Source organism: Epinephelus lanceolatus, chromosome 17 (genome assembly GCF_041903045.1).
Source record: "Epinephelus lanceolatus isolate andai-2023 chromosome 17, ASM4190304v1, whole genome shotgun sequence".
Taxonomy (NCBI): domain Eukaryota; kingdom Metazoa; phylum Chordata; class Actinopteri; order Perciformes; family Serranidae; genus Epinephelus; species Epinephelus lanceolatus.
Window position 1 is genome coordinate 8,630,967 of NC_135750.1, and position 20,705 is coordinate 8,651,671.

General features: G+C 42.1%; 1 protein-coding gene across 1 annotated transcript in view; it reads left to right on the forward strand.

Annotated features, from left to right (window-relative positions):
• Nucleotides 1-1,050: 1,050 nt before the first annotated feature.
• Nucleotides 1,051-20,705, forward strand: part of LOC117248566 (inactive phospholipase D5-like) — a 65,797-nt gene continuing 46,142 nt past the window's right edge. The window contains exon 1 of the mRNA XM_033613767.2: nt 1,051-1,565. Within this exon, the coding sequence (XP_033469658.1) occupies nt 1,560-1,565 (6 nt within the window). The 5' untranslated portion in view covers nt 1,051-1,559. The remainder of the gene's footprint in view (nt 1,566-20,705) is intronic.

Below are 20,705 nucleotides of genomic sequence, written 5' to 3' on the forward strand. Positions count from 1 at the left end.
ATGTGTCAGCCCTGTGATAGTCTGGTGACCTGTCCAGGGTGAACCCTGCCTCTCGCCCAATGTCAGCTGGGATAGGGATAAGCGGTTACTGAAAATGAATCAATTAATTCTAAGGTAATGAAATGATGATTCTTACTCTTATTATAGACTAAAGAAACATACCTATTCTTGAACCCTTTAAAAGTTTTTTCAAATGATGATGGCTGTTTTAAGGCCTAAGAAACTAATCTTTTAACAACCCCGAGGCTGTCTAACAATCTGGAGTTCTATTTTACTGATACAATGACAAGTGACTTCCAAAAATGAATTAGAATGAGCAACAAGAAGGCCATTCCTCTTATCTCTCCTTCACATCTCCTGCATTGTATTGAGCTCTGACCTGTGAAGTGTAACAGCGCCCTCTGATGGCCCCTCTGTGTCAGTACTCAGCTGCAGGGCAGATTAAAAGATTTACTATTCCTCCTCAGTATGTGAGCAGACGTTGCATTTCAGTGTACTGCCATTGCATACTGAAACTGTGTGAAGTTAACCTTTAAAGATTATGTGTGTTCTCTCACACTAAGGTTCACTCTGAAATACCATAAAGCACCTCATTTCTGCACCCTAAAGCTTTATTTATGCCTCATTCACATATCGGAATAGGACATAGGATGCATTAGTGTGCATGCCCTGAGTTATTGCAGACTTGCTCATTGCATTTTGTGTGATCAAAGAAAGCAGAATAGTGAATCAAGGTGCAGATATCGGGTGATAAAACACTTTGTAATAGTTGCAACTGTGCTTTTAACCTGTGCCTGGGCATCAGTGAGACATTTCTCTGTATATTAATTGTATTTCTGACTCAAAACCTGTGTGTAATGTGTGTTTTTACTCACATGCAGATTAACTGAGTGAGTGCAAAGGCATATTCTCATGCACAGTAGGGTGAGAGGAGAGCCAAAAGGATGTGTGACAGTGAAAAGAAAGGAGGAGAGCCGGACCATCCATCTATTTATTCTCCCTTCCCTCCCTCTTTTTCTGTCTATATGGGAGAACAGGGAAATGTGAGCTTTCTATCAGAGGGAGGGAGGGACAGAGAGGGAGAGTTAGAAGGAGGTAGACGAACACACGATACGGAGAGACAAGAGGAGAAGAGGAAAGTGAGACAGAGAGGAGGGAGGACAGGAAACATAGAGAAGAGAGGAGTGCCGGATGATGGGAAAAGTGTGAGTAGAGGATAGATAGAGGGAAAGATAGACCGAGGCGGACGGCATCATGTTAGGATTAAGGTGTGTCCTTCTGTGTCTAGAGTTTTCATTCACATAACAGGCAGGAGGAGCAGCACTTTCCCTCTCCGACTCTCATCTCACACACACACACACACGTGCATTTACAACACACACATTTTTGCTGCGGAGAGGGACCAACTCCCCTCCTCTGTGACTCCAGGGGGAAGAGGGGGAAGCGACAGATTTTACAGCTCACACACACACACACACACACTCCTCTGGTTTCTCTCATCACACACACCCAGCAAAGCACATGTGTTTCAGAGTGGAGCAACGACAGAAGGATGCATCATGAAGGTGAGCTCTCCTCACTATACATCTGTTTAGTTTTGTGTGAATGTGTGGTGTTTCTGGGCTCTCAGCCAAAGAATTGTTTAATTCATCTTTTACTGTGCCATTTATTTCTTCCAATTCTATCTATCATGTCATCTGTCTATCCATCTATCTGTCTGTCTACATGTATCTGTCCATCCATCTGTCTATCGTCCAGCCTAATGGTCTTTAACTGAGGATAATGTTGTGCTCTCGACCTGTGTGCTGTAGATGGGAAAGTGATAATGTTTCTCTGTGGAAGTGTCAGGTGTTCTGACTGTTCTTTGGCTTCAAGTGCTTCACACTCAAGAGGCTTTTTAACTCTGTGTGTGTGTGTGTGTGTGTGTGTGTGTAGAGAGAGATGGAATCTTGATTATAGTGTAGGATTCGAGGACAGTTGTATTAGTGTTCTTGCATTTTGTACCTTGTTCCTAAGGATCTGACCTTTGCCTGTTACACTACATGACTGAAAGTGGCTCATCTTCATGTGTGTATCCGTGTAAGCATGCATGCACGCCCACAGTGTGGTGCATACTTGAGTAAATCTAGCCGACAGTGCTGATATTGACTTGGTCATGTTAATAATTTCATTCAGTGACAGTCTAACACCAGATAAACACGCTGATAAAATTACCCGCCGCCCTTGTAGCAACACTGTCTTGGTGTCACTGCTCCTTCACAGTAACACTTTTGGGACTTGCTAAGTGCGCCTCTGTTGCTGGGCAGAACCAGACAGACTTTTAATGATAGATATTATCTTTTCTATCTTTTCCTTTTTGGTTAATGCTTTATTTGGCAGTGGGAAAAGAGGATTTCTATGCACATCCTGTAATTAGTTAATTAAAAGTTATTAGAGCTGGAACATTAAGCTTTTGGCAAATAGCACAGTATATAAAATGGAATTCAATGGAGAAAGGTTTGTGATATTGGGGTGTATGTTGGCTCATGATTAACAAAAACTGCAGTACAGAAATGCCAAAATGTGTCTGAGGTAATTAAGAAACAGTGTTTCATAGTTTGTCCACTAGAGAGCACTGACAACAAGTTAATTTTTCAGCTGTAAAATGTCTCGCTTAGGTCATATCTTCGTCACAGTCCTCTGAAACAACAAACTTATCGGCTCATTATACTAAATATTGTTTATGAGGTGTTAACAGTGTACAAGAAATACTATTGGTCGTAATATTATCAGTTAAAAGACAATCTAGGCTTGTGTTAAAAGTGTGTTAAAATTGGAAAATCTCTTCAACCTAATAGTTCTGATTAATAGCTCACTTCACCATGAATTAAATCAAATGAAAGGACGCTGGAGGAGGACGTCCAGACTGCGCCCACCCGTCTCACCTCACCGTGAACTGACCAGGAGCATTACTCTGATTGTGTTTTACTGTCATTTGATCTCGGACGACTGTAAATCAGACCTTTACAGCGAGGTTTTCCCTTGACCATCAATCTTTGTTTCCCTCCGTCTTCCTCTTTGATTCATCCTCTTCGTCTCTGTCTCTCTCTGTCTCCTGGTGCCATCGGTCTTTCAGCCTGGGCGCACAGTGCACTGCCTTGCAAGTGGAGCTGCTGGGTCAAAAAGGGTTGGCCAAGTCTGACCTACTACACTCAGACTGTCTATCCGTGGGGAGGAGGGGAGAGAAGGGGGGATTGATGGGAATATATAGAGAGAGATCAAAAAAGGCAGGGGAAGGAGAGAATGGGAGGGGTGGTGAGATGTGGTGCTGTGAGACTGAGGAGAAGAGAAGAGAAGAGAAGAGAAGAGAAGAGAAGAGAAGAGAAGACGACAGAGATAAGACGTGGCGTGGCAGACTGAAAAAGAGAAGCTTTCTGCTCACAGACAGCATCAATATGCTGGGTACACAGGCACACACTCCCACATTAGTGCACATGCACACACACACACACACACACACACACACACACACACACACACATGCACACACAAACAGACCCAGAAGCCCGTCAGACCATGGTGCAAAGCGCTAGCAGACAGTAGAGCCCAAAAACACCTGAAACGGTATCCATGGCAACCAAACCACTGGCTCCCTGCCTGCATGTTTGTCAAAAACAGTGGGACAGATGCAGAGTCGGTGCATTCACTGTGCATGATATCGCTTCAAAGGCAGGGTCATTCTGGCCAGACCTCGCTTCCTGAAGAGGCTTTTCTACACTGAAAAACACAGTTGGGATTAGTTCAGGGTTATAGCAGCCTTGGTGTATGTTGTCCACAGAGACTGTTGTGTTACACTTCCCTCTGCTCTCCCTCTCTGGCATTATATGCCGTCACTCTCAATGAGAAACAACAAGTGGCAGACTAAGCTGCACTCTAATGATGGAAAACCTTGACAAATAAGGAACAAGTGATTCATTCCTGGTGCAGATGTGCCGCCATGTCTCCCTCTTAGCATTTCACATTCAGACATTGAAGCAGCTTTCTTTCCATAATTATTGTAAGTCTAGTACAAAGCCCTAATATTGCAGCACAGGCTTTATCCATAAAATCATCTTTATTATCTTTTACATTTGCTCAGCTGGGTGATTTTACAGATCCAGCTATGGGTGCAAATTAATTTCCTTTAAATATTTTCTGTCATTAAAAAACCCGGAGGATTGTGCAGCTTGTGCAGAAGTGTGAGTACGAGTGACTGAAAAGTTTTAAGCCTCAAGGAAGATTTTTCAGCGCTTTTATTTTTCAACATAATCCCCCCTCAAGGGCAACACACTCACTCCAGTGGTGCTAAAGCGCCTTTATCCCAGTGGGAAAGATCTCTCCAGGTTGGGACCCATCTTCAACACTCTCCCTGCTACGCTTGAATTCTCGTACCCAGCGTTTGACTGTGGCATATGAAGGGGCATTGTCATGTTAAGGATGAATTTGGTATTGAATTCAGGATGAATTTCAACAATTTGGTGATCCCTTAACCACTGAAGTGCAACCTCACAGTGCCGGCAGTGGCATGGCTGTAGACTCTTAGGACCCTGACACACCAAGCTGACCATCTGCCCTTGGTCAAGTTAGAGCCCTCAGTTAGCGTCTGTCGCCCTAGCTTTTGTGGAGTGTCCTACACCGTTGGCCTTCATTGGCCCTTGTCGGCTTATTTTTGGCCGATTCAGCATCTTGAATCAGCATTGGAGATAGTGGAGCCGGACGGTGAATGAAATCACTTTGACTGGCAGTTCAACTTGTGCACCAGAAGAGAAATGAAAGTGAGGAAAGCAAATGACAAAAAGCCAGGAGGCGTGAAATTGAAACAAATTTGTGATAAGGTTAGGTATTTTTTTAGCCACTGAGCTCTTTAGCAGAAACAATTTGTAATTCGTTAGCACACAGTATATCCTTTGTTCTTGTGCTAACTGGCTCACTAGTGTCTTGAATCTGGCCTGTCGGTCTTCTGGTGTCCCTTTTTGAATGGCGGATACAGTCTACTGCTGCTTGCTGCTATGGAGAGTAATTTTCTCTCACATAGGTACAGAACATATGTGCTAGTTGACTGTCAGCTGTGTTCAAAAGCAACTTTTCGGCTAAGACACAGGCAACGTGAGGTGATGCAACAGTCGGCCTTCCTTGTCACTAGTTCTGTGATGTCAGATTAGTGTGTCTGGGCCTTTAGTGTCGTTAATCTGTTTTCATGAATTAAACCACTGAAGATTGGCATTTGATTGTCCTTTACTGTAAAACAGTCTGCATACAATTACTTTTGCTTGGTGCTAAGTTTTACCTTGAATAGAGTGTATGACTTGAATTTATTGTGTGCATGGCCCTGACAGTCTGTCAGCCTTCTCTCCTTCATGCAGGCACCAGGGATGCTGATGCTCACAGTAATGAGCTGGCACTTCAAGAAGTTTAGTGGCAGAGTTAACACCAGGACAGGGAGAGAACTTTAAAATCACTGAGTCCAGACTTTTATGCACTGATAATAACAGTGCCACTAAAAAAACTTTACCTTCTGCACATTATCTGCAGTTCTGCTGAGCTCCATCCAGATGTGGCCATAAAAAAGTATACGTTCATTTTGTGACGGTATGTAAAATTGCTCTGCCCCTGGGCGTTGATGATAAGGTTTTTCAGAAATTACCTGTACAGGGAAAAGGCTGTGTTGGAACAAACAAGATGTCTGATGTGTAAAAGGTCTGAAACACAAACCTTTGAAAACATTTCTATCTGCAAAGCCTCTGTCCACATTATTCATCTTTTCAAAACATCCCCGCAGCCTTCTTTTAGACAAATTGATAATCTTGCTGCGTTTTGTATCTCCTCTAGTTAATTGAAGTGAAATGAATGTAGCTGTTAATTGCACATAGACAGCAGCTTAATGAGAATTGATGCAGAGTGAAGCTGTCGTAGTCATGAAATAGATGAGCTCCCACTCTTTAGTTGTACAAAACACTGAGCCATCAGTGGCATTAATGCGACTGAAGAGTGTGTATTAACAGCACACACTGAACATCAAGGACAAACATCCCAGACTCTAGCTGTGAAAAAATGTATACCACTGGTTTCACAACAATGCCATCTGTCACACAGACAACAGCTATAAAACTGTAAAATTATACCGATGCATCATTACTGTAGTGACATTTAATCTGACTCACCCTTGTCTCAAAACCATCAAGTTAATGCATATCAATACACAAATTTATGAATTGTTACATACAATATATTACGTTCTGTAAAAAGTGATCAATCAAGACATTTAATCAAAGAAGGCAGAAAAGATTCAATCCCTGACAAACACTGACCAACAAAGAGACAACATCGTCTCCTCTCCTCCCACACAGCTGATGTAATAAAGGTCCATCCATAATTAATGCTCTGATAAATCAGACTGTGCGTTCTCGACGAAGATCTTGTAATGTTCTGGAGAGGTGTCATTTGTTTTGCCTGGTTAAACCCTTGTTAGCAAAGGATGATGGATGATGTGTCTGATCACAGAATCCATGGTTTCACGAAGAGTGTGTGTGTGTGTGTGTGTGTGTGTCCAATAAGTAGTGTAGTAGGCTACTTGTTCCAGACATATATCAAGGCATTTTTTTTACCTACACAAGCATATTTAAAGTATTATTCTCCAAGATTTTAATCCAAATACATGTCAGTTAAATCACTATGACTGGATGAAGTAACACAATGGTAGCAAAGCCTGTTGACCACAAATGAAAGTATTGCAATATTTATTTATGTGCAGTATTATGAACTGGATGTAGAGGGTGACATTCACTGAAAAAATTATGTGTTAAGTTACTGCTCATGCAAACTGAGCATTTCCTACTGCTGCAGCTTCACATTAAAAGCATTTAACTGGCAAAACACCAAGTGACTTTTATTATGTACAGTTTCCACGCGTTAAATGCATTCATTCATTCATTCTCCGTAACCACTTATCCTGATAGGGGTCACGGGGGGGCTGGAGCCTATCCCAGCTGACATTGGGCGAGAGGCAGGGTACAACCTGGACAGGTCGCCAGACTATCACAGGGCTGACACATAGAGACAGACAACCATTCACACCTACGGTCAATTTAGAGTCACCAATTAACCTGCATGTCTTTAGACTGTGGGAGGAAGCGGGGTACCCGGAGAAAACCAAATCAGAGCATCAATAAATGCCGCCGCCCAGGTCCCCTCATACAGCCACTAAAGGTTGCCTCTGTGCATCTCTGTCTGACACTGACGGGACACTGACCAAGCACCAGTATTTGACGGCCTGGGAGTGAGACTGAGTTGGTTAGATTAAAAGCTGCAGCGACTGCACACTTACAACTTAGCAAGGTAACAACTCCTTTCACTTCGCCCTGCCATCCACAGACTCATGCTGTGTGAAGAATAAATTTGACTCCTGGTTGCTCAAAGAATAATGGAAAAAAGCCTGACTTCTTTAGTCTTGACTTGCTGCCCCAACCACATCAGCTGTTATCACCAGTAACTACAGGTGTCACCGAATCAGTGAGGAATGAAATCTTCAAGATTGCAACTTTAATCTGCCACACACACACACACACACACACACACACACAGGTTGTAACCTCATTATTAATGCAGTAGATAGAGAGAATGTTCCCTGCAGCTTCTCTGAGGCTTGTTTTTGTTTCCTGGGCTTCTTGAGGTAACTCAGGGGAAAAAATGTCTCCTCTGTCTTGAAGTTTCATACCTCAATAACATCTGTAAGATCTCGACTGACACTGGGCTGAATCCTGACCCTTTCAAGTGATGCTTTAATCCAAGTGATTACCACTATCACCCACAGCTCACACCTGCTGGTGCAACAAAGCTCCTGTAGATTTACTTTAATACGACTTTACCCATGAGCCTCATCAGCCATTGCAGTGTAGGACACAACATGTTTACTGCTCAGCAGCACCTTTGTGTCAGCGGTCCTGTGGCCTGTTCACAGACAAGACAATTATGAGAGTGCCACTGAAATTTGTAAACTACAGAAGTATGATGTTTTTATAGTGCGGCAAAAAGTACTGGTGCAGTCGAGGTGGTGGATGAGTGTTCAATGCGTCAGCCTTTGACACTAGAGGCCCTGTTTTTGTGTGATGGCTTTTTAGAAAACATTCAGTGTTTAGTGGTTCTGGTTGCCTAAATCTCACCACATTGTATCTCAACCAAAGGGTAGTTTCAATAGGAATAAGAGACCCATTTTGACATGTCACAGCAGAAAAAGTGTGATTAATAACATTAATATGGCTGCACCATTTAGTTTTGTCGGGTGCATGGTGCTGGTGTTGTGTATAATCTGTCACTGTCATGGTTTACTTGCCATGATGATGGATGATAGCACCCCAGGTTTAAGGATTACAAATTCGTACAGGCTTATCAGCTGAAATATTTATCAGTTTCAGTTCAACAGAGATGCAGAAACTGAATCACAATGGCTCATCAGAGTTCGATTTGTCCGAGGATTTTATAATACTCCCTCGCTAAGCTTGTCAATAACTTGCCTCAGACTACAGAACACGTAAATCACACTGTTCTGCATCACACCGCTAAAATGTTACTGACAGAATATCAGACTTTAAACAGCTCCCTGAGTGACAGCCAAGACGGCACAACCCAGCAGTCTATAGGCATCGACTGCATGGTGCGTTTTCATTTCTTCAGCCTTTTCTTCCAGCAGAGCTTATGTGATAATGTAAGGCATTCTTTCACAGTGCAGCAGCACTGTGAGCCAGCCAAGTTTCTGACACACTCAGGTAGCAGTGTGAGTGCTGTTCTGAAGTGACAGGATCAGGAGGATGTTATAGAATCTGTGTACAGGGTAGATTGAATAAATATATTTACATTTGTGTCATTATAGCCATACATTCAGACATAAGAGGTATCTGCATACAGTAAGCACACTCTACGCATATGCCACAACAGTGTGAGAATGTACATGTCCATCAGCCCATGCATATGCAGTAGAACGCCTTTCCTTGTCATTAATCATGTTCATGTTCAAACTCTTTTTGTTTTATTTTTGCAGATTCCTTCAGTGAATAATGGTCAGTGATTTGTTGAAAATGGAGAAATTGGAGTAACGTGCTGGGATCAAATATCGTCATCTCAAATCCACAAAGATATGCTCAGTACTTAAGGGAATTTGAATGTGTGCACTGATTTTCATGGCAATCCACCCCAACGCTGTGGGGATATTTCATTCAACACCACAAATGTGAACCTCATAGTGGCACTAGATGAAAAAGTCAGAGGATCACCAAAGTCATTAAGATTCATCCTGGAGTTACCACCAATATATTCACTAAATGACATGGCAATATGCCCAAAAATTGTGGAGTGTTTCACCAAAACCCAAAAATGTAAATATCATGGTGGCACCAGAGGAAAAGTCAGGGGATCACCAGTTCATCCTCAAATTTTAATGGAAACCAAACCAGTAGTTGAGGTATTTCATCCCTGAAGCCACACACACACACACACACACACACTGGCTGACAACACTACACAGACACCCACACATATAAGCATCTCACACCAGAACCAATAAACACACACACGTTGTTTCTGTCGACTGACACATTGTCAAAGAGCTGCTGCGGGGTTTTAATTTGTGTATGAAAGACATGCACTTATTACAGTACTGAGACTACATCAGACCAGTCATCAGAATAAAATGTTAGCATTGTACCTTTCTGCAAACCAATATTTTAAATCTGTACATTTCATATGTGTCATATTAATGTCTCTTAAGTGACACAGTTCTGATCACATGTATGTGAGCTGAGTTTTTTATCCAGTGAAGGAGGGGATGATGGATGACGTGATACTTAGCTACAACCAAACCAGCTAAGCATATTTCCAGTCGTGTTTGTTGCGACAAAACTGAGTATTTTTATCGACACCTTGGGACATTTCCAGCCAAGGTTCTTGCAACAAAACCAGGTATTTTTTAACAAAGCATTGGGACACTTCAAGCTGTGTTTACTTGTGACAAAACTAGGTATTTGTAATGACACATTTCAAGCTGTGTGTGGCAACTAAACCATGTTTTTTAAGCAGAAACATGATGTTATCCTAGCCATCACCCAAGTGGTTTTTGTGCTTAAACCTAACAACAAATAAACCACTGCATAACCACAACATGAAATTTAAAACTGAAATGTAAAGAAATGTAAAGTGTCAGTATAGTATATCTGCTATAAATGACACATAGAAATACAATATATCTGTGGTTTGCAGAAAAATACAGTGTCGACATATATCCTGGCAATTGGGTTGGATTACACACACACACACACACACACACACACACACACACACACACACCAGCACACAATGCACAGAGGCACAGACAAAAAAAAACTGCTGTACTTCACAAAGTTCTGCATCATGAAAGTTGTAGGGGCTACAAGTCTGTGAAAAAGGTCACGGTGAAGAGTTGTTGCTCAGCTTTATTTTAGCTGCACTGCAGATATTGTGCCCAAGTCCATTGTGGAGTACAGTTCATCTCTTTGTCCCCAAGGTGATCACTTAATTGCACTATAAAAAAAAGACTACACTGACTCTGAGGCTGGAAACAAGGTAGAGTTTTGGTCCTGAATTAAGTGTAAAGAACTGAGCTGTGCTGAGTAGCTTTGTTTCATTTGTATTTGTGAGACAGGACATAATGCTTTCATGACTGGCTGTCTGATATCCTGTTTTTAAAGCTGCTGATTTTGTCCTCAGTCAGCCATCAAGAGTCCAGCCGAATTAAACAAGAAGAACTGAGCCCTTATTGTGAATCGATTCATGGCAGTCTCCCGCTCTCACTCTTTCTCTCTCTGTCTTTCTTTGTTTCCTGCCATCGTGGTAATTTAGCCGAGGCCTGTGGCTTGTCAAGGGATCAAGCCCAAGCAGCTCTACTGGCATAACTTTAATGAAACACTTTTGGCTCACAAAGGATGTGTGCACTCCAGTGGAAATGTGTGTGTGTGTGTGTGTGTGTGTGTGCGTGGCTACTCAGTAAACCATCCTCTTTGTCTATATACACCAGCTGAGCCAGTGTAATTGAACATCCTGCTGATTCCACCACAGACACATGAAGTCACACACATGCACGAGTGAAGTGTAGCTGGTAGTGACGTGACCAGTGGCAATAGGATACACTTGCTATTATAGATATACAGAGGAGAGCAGTGGCAGGAAGCGCCATAGGAAGTGTGGAGAAAAATGCAGCGGTCTGCAAAAACATCTACTTTTTAGTAAGATGAGAGCGCCGTGAGTACTGTTGTCGACAAAAAACACATATCTCATGTGTCGCTAAAGCAGCAGCAGCATATTGTAAGAGTGATATCAGGATATATTATTGATAGTTTGGAGCATCAGATCTGTTTAGAAAGTATTGAGATTGTAAAGGAGGAGGGTGGAACTGCTGGCTCAGAGGGTTGTGTGTCTGTAGGAGTTTGTTTGTGTGTGTGGTGGAGGGAATAAGACGGGCAGAGCCGACTCTGCAGAACAGTAATGATAATAATAAACTTTATCAGCACAGAACTAAACATAGTTACAAACTGCTCTCCAAGGAAAAGAAAGTAAAATAAATTGTAAGTGGAATCATCAAACAGGGACAACAAGAGACTGCAACTGCAAAAGATAAAACCAGATTAAACATTTTATATTTACGAGGGGTTTCTCATTATAAATGAATGTGTGTGTGTGTACGATGGAGTGACTAACGTGAACACAGTCAACTCTGCAGAAATCTAATAGTACAACTGTGCAATCAGATATAACACAATATAACCGACTGAAACTTTGCACTTTGCACAGACCTCATAATGGAGGCTGAGTGGACATTTGGCCATACGTCCTAATAACACTCAGGCAGACTGAACATTTCAATCTTTGACTTTTGTAAAATGAATACACCTTCATACTCAATTCACAGGCTGCAACAGCCAATCAGAAATGACTTAAATCACAAACACTATTTGCACCACCAAAAGTTCATAAAATACACTCACCAGCCACTTTATTAGGTACACCTGTTCAACTGCTCATTAACACAAATAGTTAATCAGCCAATGAACTCAATGCATTTAGGCATGTAGACATGGTCAAGACGACCTGCTGAAGTTCAAACCAAGCATCAGAATGATGAAGAAAGGTGATTTAAGCGACTTTGAACGTGGCATGGTTGTTGGTATTTCAGAAACTGCCGATCTACTGGGATTTTCACACACAACCATCTCTAGGGTTTACAGAGGATGGTCCCAAAAAGAGGAAATATCCACAGAGTGAAAATGCCTTGTTGATGCCAGAGGTCAGAGGAGAATGGCCAGACTGGTTCAAGATGATAGAAAGGCAACAGGAAGTCAAATAACCACTGGTTACAACCAAGGTCTGCAGAAGACCATCTCTGAAGCAACAACACGTCCAACCTTGAAGCAGATGGGCTACAGCAGCAGAAGACCACACCAGGTGCCACTCCTGTCAGCTAACAACAGGAAACTGAGGCTACAGTTCACACAGGCTCACCAAAACTGGACAATAGAAGCTTGGAAAAACGTTGCCTGGTCTGATGAGTCTGGATTTCTGCTGCCACATTCAGATGGTAGGGTCAGAATTTGGTGTAAACAACATGAAAGCATGGATCCATCCTGCCTTGCATCACAGTTCAGGCTGCTGCTGGTGGTGTAATGGTGTGGGGGAGATTTTCTTAGTACCAACTGAGCATGGTTTAAACACCACAGCCTTGGGGCGTCGGTAGCGTCGTGGATAGTGCCCGCGCCCTATGTATAGAGGTGATGCCTTGCTGCAGCGGTCGCGAGCTCGACTCCGGCTTGCAACCCTTTTGCTGCATGTCGTCCCCCCACTCTCTCTGTCTTCCCATTTCACACTGTCCTGTATATTAAAGGCAAAAAGCCCAAAAAATAATCTTAAACACCACAGCCTACTATTGTTGCTGACCGTGTCCATCCCTTTATGACCACAGTGTACCCATCTTCTGATGGCTACTTCCAGCAGGATAACGCACCATGTCACAAAGCTCACATCATCTCAAACTGGTTTCTTGAACATGACGATGAGTTCTCTGTACTCCAATGGCCTCCACAGTCACGAGATCTCAATCCAATAGAGCACCTTTGGGATGTGGTGGAACGGGAGATTCTCATCATGGATGTGCAGCCGACAAATCTGCAGCAACTGTGTGATGTCCTCATGTCAATATGGACCAAAATCTCAGAGGACTCTCAGGAGCTTAAAGTTCCTGGGGGTGCACATAGCTGAGGACCTGACCTGGAGTCCGAACACCTCCTCCTACATTATCGAAAGAGTCCAGCGAAGGATATTCTGTCTGAGGACCCTGAAGCGTCCGGAAGCATCCTCAGAACATCTGATCTGCTTTTACTACTGCACAATTGAGAGCATAATAACATACCGCTGTACGGTGTGGTACTCCAGCTGCGCTGCAGCTGAAAAATAAGACCTGGAGCGGGTTGTCAAGACGGCCGAGAGGATCATCGGCTTCCCCCTACCAAACCTATGAACCTATCAACTCAGGCGTCTTCTCACACTGACCACAAACAGAAGGTCGGACCCCTCACACACCAGACACCCCCTCTTCACTACCCTTCCCTCGGGCAGACTTTTATTGTTTTTATTGTTCTTACTTACTATTTATAATATATTTATATAGATATGAATGTGTGTGTATGTGATCGTGAGAATGATGTGAGTGTTGGTGCATGTGTAAACATCTATATGTTGCTAACTGGATTACTCCATCGAAGTTTCGTTGTGTAACATACAGTGACAATAGAGGATCTATCTGTTTGACTGCAGTTCACAAGAAGTGATTAACATGACTGGAGGCCGCGTTAGAGACCTCCGGGCTTTGATTGGTCGTTTTCATTCATATGTAGTAAAGCCATTAGAAGTGCTACAAGGCAATAGAGTAGGAGGAGGAATATGATTTGTTCTCACAGATAACCTGTCTCATTTAGTGCTGTTTAAATATGGCAGTGTCAGCAAATATGACAAAGGGTTTTTTTAAAGTTACCAGCTACAGCTTTAAGATATAGGAAAACAGATAAAATAGAGAGGATGCTATTCAGATGTACTTTAACTGTGCTGTGAATGATGCAGACTCTGAAAGGCACAAAAGAAGCAAAGGCAATAAACTCCTGACACATATTCTCCTCATTCTTACAGCTGACATGGCCAAAAAGCAAAAATAAGTCTTTTGGATGTTTTCAAAGCACCCAGTGCTGTGCATATATCTAAATACCTACAGTGTCAGAGCTGACAAAGACATTCTTTGGCTTAGAAGATGCAGGCAGTGCTGCTGTGTGTGTCTTACGCAATCGAGTGCTCCCAGCTTAGAGACCGGACAAAGAGGAAGGCTTCAACAGGGCTGGACTGGATGCAGTGACAGAGGGTTGATTGAGCGAGTTAACTGGTCTCAGGTCTCATCATGGGTCAGCACGGCTCTCATGTCATTTTAATGGAACTATAATTGACTTATTGATTTTGAGAGCACAGCTGGGATCACTGGGAGCGCTTGCTTTCAAGGGAAGAGAGACAGAGAAAGTAGATGAGTGCATGATATTGTTGTAACTGCTGCAAAAGGGAAAGCAATGACATTTTACTAATTATTGTCACAGCATGATGTTTTGAGATTTCAGTGCAGAGTCTCCATAATATGTGCTCTGAAAGACGCTGCAGTAATGCTGTCAGGCAGAGTCATGTCTGCTCCTCGTTTAAAAAAAGATGATATGACAAGCGGTTCACACAGACATCTTCGAGTCCTTGGCGCACAGAAGTAATCTGTGGTTTATCAGCAAGGTACAAGGCCTTTGTGTGAAAGAAGTAACAGTCTTTGTCAGATTGTACATCAGTCACGGTAAAGGTCACTCCGACTAAATGCACAAGTGTCATCTCTGGAGATTTACAGCAAGAATCAAATCAAGAAAAAATTCAAGCACACATTTATTTGCTGAAATGCCTTTGCTGCCTTAAAATGTCACAAATAACATTGCACTGACCGAAAACCTGCATGGCTGTAATTCTTTTTTACAGTATTCAAAAATCAATAGAAGTCTACTTTTCACAAGAGCAGTATCACGCTCTGTCTTTTTTCCTATTAGATGTAACCTTAAATTCATCATCCTGTCACTCTTTGATCCTCTCCTTATGAATCATTCCCATGATTTATCCCCCTCTGTCTCTCCAACCTCTGTCTGTTTTCCTGTCTCACACGCACAAACACTTGAAGTGTTTTAGGAGTGTACATCAGCCTCTACAGGTCAACTTCAAGGCCAGAGCTGGTGTTTGTCTTCAGAGATGAAAGCCGACCTTTCTCTGTTAAGTCAGTTATTGAAAAGGCCGGGCAAAAGGGCAGCCAAAAGCGACAGTGAGGGAGGGACGGGCTGCAATGATTCACCTGACTGGCATTCATAAGACAATGCATAGGCGTACATCTAATCAGTACAGTGCTCCAGTACAGTTCTGAGATATTTATATTTTACTTGAGTATTTGGATTTGACTTGTGCACCTCCTTTTGGCTCCATTTTCAGGTTTTAGAAATACTAGCCTATGATGGGAGACTTTGGCCAATCACAAGTAATTTCAGAGGAAAGGCATTCTTATTGGCTGTTCTACAAATGCAGATGCACATGCACGTGCCTGATTCAATGGCAGAGAATCCTGCAGAGAAAGTTGCTCCTCAAGCGTTGGCAGTAACTGTCTACACGGCAAAGCAACTGAAAGAACGAAGATGGACTTATCAAAAAGAGTCTGATATTAAATGAATTAAAAAAAAATGTGTAGTTAATGTTGCTAATAGTTTAGCCTTCTGGCAACCCAAAGTCTCACAACTGCAGCTTCAAGTTCATGTTTATTTTAGTTCAGTTATTATCAAAATTAGCTGAAGCCTCACTCCCTGCAACTACAGATCACCTTGCCGGTAGGAAAGTGGGCAGCAACTTCCGAGATGAACCCAAGCTCAGCAGCTGCAGCAACCCCAATCCAGCCAGCTCAAACTCAAGCTCCAGGGGACCACACAGTCCAGACTCCCCACCAGATCAGGAAACTTTCTCTTCCTGCATCTGGGCCCAGATGTTCCGGAGTAATCTGATCTGATATCAGCTATCAGACAGGATCAAAACCTGGAAATGGGTTGTTCAAAAGGAAAAAAGGATTCTGAAATCGGATTACATCGTATAATTCAGTCTTGGTTTTGGATCAAACCTTCAGTTTATGTTTTTCAACAACATTTTTGTAGGATTGGGTTACCTTTGATTTAAAAAAAAAAAAAAAAAAGGATTATCCAAATCCCAGCAGAAGGGTTGATTTAGGGAGGATTTCAGAAACTAAATTGGTCAAATATATATATATATAAATTTATATTTTGCACATGATTTGTTTAACAGTTCCTGTGATAAGAGGATAAAGTAGATATTAAGCCAACCACTGAGCATTTCAGTACAGTAAAGTTGAAAAAAAGGATGGTGTCCCCATAAAATAATCCCCCAAACAGCTGTCAAAATCAAACAAAAGTAATTTAAAGTTATGATCTCAAAGATCTCCATTTCATTTTCTTTGGCAGCACCGGCAGTGAGTAGTAATTGCAGTGTGTGTGTGTTGGCAGGCTGCCTTCATTTTGACGTGTGGTCCAATTTAGAGTACTGGCTACCCAGATTTGGTGACCCTGAAAAGACTGTCTGGATCAGGGGGATCCAATCCAAAGGGAAACACTGGGTTAATGTACAAAGTGTGTGCATATGTTCATGGTCGTCTGGTGGGAGGGGCTTTGGACAAAGAGGACAGAGCTGCAGGAGCAGGGTGTTTCCAGATTTTTGCCTATCCCAGCTTCAAGTTTAACTTGATAGTAATAATTTTGTACTTTAACTTGAGTAACACCACTGTGTGGAAGTGGCTGTCTTGGATGTTTGAATGTTAGCTGTACTTTAGATCATCAGAGTCACTTATTAGCACTATAGATTAATTACTTGACAGGCATGAAGACAAATGTAAGCTGTAAATAGGCTATCACTGAGGTTCTCAATCACTCATCAGACTCATTGTTCTGCTATTAATCAGCCCTGATTGGCCGGATCACACAAGTATCCACGTCCAACCAGGGGCAGCAGGTTCATTCTTACTAGATCAGAGAAACCAATCGGTTCTAGTGTCCTCTGGATAGAGAGGTGCATCAGTCACAGCCCCTATTGTTGTGCCTTCAGACATAAATTACTCTCTGACTGTCAGCCAGGATACAATCTGCAACCCCTGTGCTGCAATTGAAATCATAAATTACAAGTTTTATTGCTACAAAGAGTTTTCCTGCACGAAACCCACACATATGAGCTACACAGCTTCTGTATCTCCTGTCTGAAAACATGACATGGCGGATTAACCTGGGTGATGGATAATTTGAGCAGAACAATCCAATGTGCTGACCTCCAGTGCTGACAAGCCCCAAGTGGGCATTGGTGATTAGATCCAGGGATAAATGGTGGGGATAGAACGAACAGATTGAGAGCACAGTTCCCAGTTGAGCAGGAATTGATGAGTTTTTTTAGAGTGTGGGTACGAGGGTGCATGACTGTCAGAGTAAATCTAGAGGAGACTGGAGCTGTTGGGACCGCTGAGCTCCCACTTGCTCGTCCCCAGACTGTCTTGAGAAGTGATGGATGGCCTCGCCTTCAGCTTCTATAGAGAAACACAGTCTTTCATTGACGCAGAGGCAATTCAATTTAGAACAACTTTATTTATAAGTCTCACTGGTACAGGAACAGGGACAAAACAGGCTCCAGCATCAGAAGTCATTTGTCACATGAATTAAATTAGGGACAGAAAACAAATGTGTACAGCATGAAATATAGCAGTGTCAAGCCCAAGAAATAGGATGAGTGTATGTGTGTCTGTGTACCTGTGTGAGCATATTTCTGTTTGTGGACTTCTGCGTATATGAATCAATATGAATACAATTTATACAGTATAAACAGAAAGATGCAGCCTGTTAACTGTGCTAAATTGGCACGGCTTCTGAATAGAAATTATCTTTAATTGTTTTAATAGATTGCAGCATTTACCAATTTCAAGCTTCCTTATTACCATAAAGCTGCTGTAATATTTTTCTATCAATAATGGATAATGACTATATGGAATGAGAAATGAGATGGCCATATTGTCAGTCCCACAAAGAATAATCTGCTGACTACATTTCACAGAAGCTGTTCCTCCAAGTTTCAGCTCAATGTTTAACCGTCTGGTCCACAACATTTCTGTTTTGGTTCACGCTCACTGCTCTCATCGTGTTGATTTAGGCTGCAGCAGACAGCTGTTTGCCAACGCCACACTGCACACGGACAAAAAATATCAACTAGCAACTAATAACACAGATATTTCCTCTCAGGAGTTGGTGGAGACCAAAGCTTAGCTAAAAGGAGAATGAATATTGGACTTACAATTATCAGGAGGAAAGCTATTATTTGTACACACACATATGCAATATTAATTTTATATGGTGAGAGTATGTCGGTGTTGTGTTTTCCGGTGTGATCTCATCCCTATTTGTCATATTTTGCCGCTTGGGCAGAAGTCCAGACGTTATAAAATGATGCCAGGGCAGCCGTTTGCTTTGTATCTTGATGCAGTTCTGCAGTTCAGTATCTTGATCTTGATGGAAGTTAGGTCAGAAGTTAGGTTTGGCCAACAAAATCACTTGGTTATTGTCAGGAAAGATCATAGTTAGCATGAATTACATGAGGCAAGTCAAGTGAAGGATCGGCAGTTAAGGTTAGGCAACAACTTGGTTATGTTTAGAAAAAGGTAGTGGATGCCACCAAAAAACGCCCACTTTGAGTGCCAGAAAACGCAACCTGAAAGGCAGTGGCGTATCACTAAGAAACACCCGCCTTTAAGTGCCACAAATGCTATAACCAATCTCTGTCTCCTGGGTCAAAGTCTGGCATTTGTTGGACCCATCCACCTCCGCTCCCACCCACCCTGGTGGACTTCCATGGTTTTTAAACTATGTCTGCTGCTCTGACAGTCTAATAATGATGCAGATAGATTGACATTGGAGTTGGAGACATTGGAAAGCCTGGTGCCCAAGTGGCATATAGCTCATGGTGTTGCCCCAAATTGACCATAAATTAAGTTAGCACAGGTTTAATAATTAGTTATCACCAAAACATTAATTTTACAGTAGTTTTTTTTATAGCGCTTCTGGACAAAAGTTTTCTCTTTCCTCAAACATTCCACCTTTAAGGACCACATGAAAGCATCACAATTCCCTCTGATAATGAATATCTATTGTGCGCAGATGTTCAGGAGTTCATCTCTGTGGTGAATGCTCGCCGAAAGCGACAGCTGATTGTACAACATTATAGAGGAGAGTGATAAAAAAAGGGGTACTGCTGAGATGTGATTGCATTCACACAGATTTATAGCCGTACATTAATGGGATCATTAGCCTCATTAAAAGCCACCTTGGAAGTAAGAACATTTGCAGAAAGAACAGAAGAACTTACAAGGTTATTCTGTTTGAGAATTTGAAGAAATGTTGTGATTGTTGTTGTACTACAAACTCACACCATTACCCGCCTTTAAACTACTTTATACTCTGGTGGCCTTGTTGGTTTAACTGAAAGGTATTAAAGTTATATGTCTTTACATGTTGGCTCTTCCCATTCAGTATTCCAGGTACATAGCCTCCTCCCTGTGTGTTTACTTGTCTTAAAGATGGATGGTGACCCTCTTCTACTGATTCGCTCCAATGATGTTGTGTGAATTCAGACTGAAAGTATAATAGACAGAAGATGGCATTAAGCCAGGCACTTTTTCTATTAGTATAAAGATTTTCATCACACACGGCTGTGTAAACGCAGATAAAGCGGAGAGAAGTGAATAATGGCTCAAGTTTATTTATCTTTATATTAGCTATGAGCAGATCCTAAAGGACTTTATAGAGAATGAACAATGGCACTGTCAGCCTTTGACCATCCAAGCACCCACAGAAAATCTCCCAGAGAAAGAAAAGCTATTGTCCATAACAAATATCCCATCATCCATTTTTATGCCTTGTAAGCAGAAGGCCATCTGGACCCTTGGGTGCATGGCGATTGTTTTAATCACATCTGAGCCTGCAAGATTAAACAGCAGCAAAATGCCATGACACAGAGTTTAATTAGCATAAAGAAAAGCAGAACAATAAAGGCATCATGAAAGGATGTGGTGCGATATATAACTGGGAAAACTTTCCTTAATGAGTGGAAGAACAAAGTAGTGAGCAGTTACTTCCTGGCATCTTGTTGTCACAACGAGGTTGACAGAACCAGGCTCGATGTTTCCCCTAATTCCTCTCCTTAAATTAATCCAAGCTAATGGTCTCCTGGCTCTGGTTTCAAATTTAGTGTACAGCCACAAGGGGGATATTGATTTTGTTGTCTAGCTTTTGGAGGGTAAGCGAGTAAGTATATACTCCCCAAAAAATCTATTTTAAATTGTGTTGTTGAGCTAGATACACTTCTGATTAGTCACATCAAGACACAACAAACTGTCTGTCCAATAACACAATGCCAGGGTGAATAAATGAGGTGAAACAAAATGGCATTTCAGTTTATAAAAGAGCCATAATGGAAGTACAGTAGCTGTAACTTTTCTTGTCTAAGTGAGATAACCTTTCACAGAA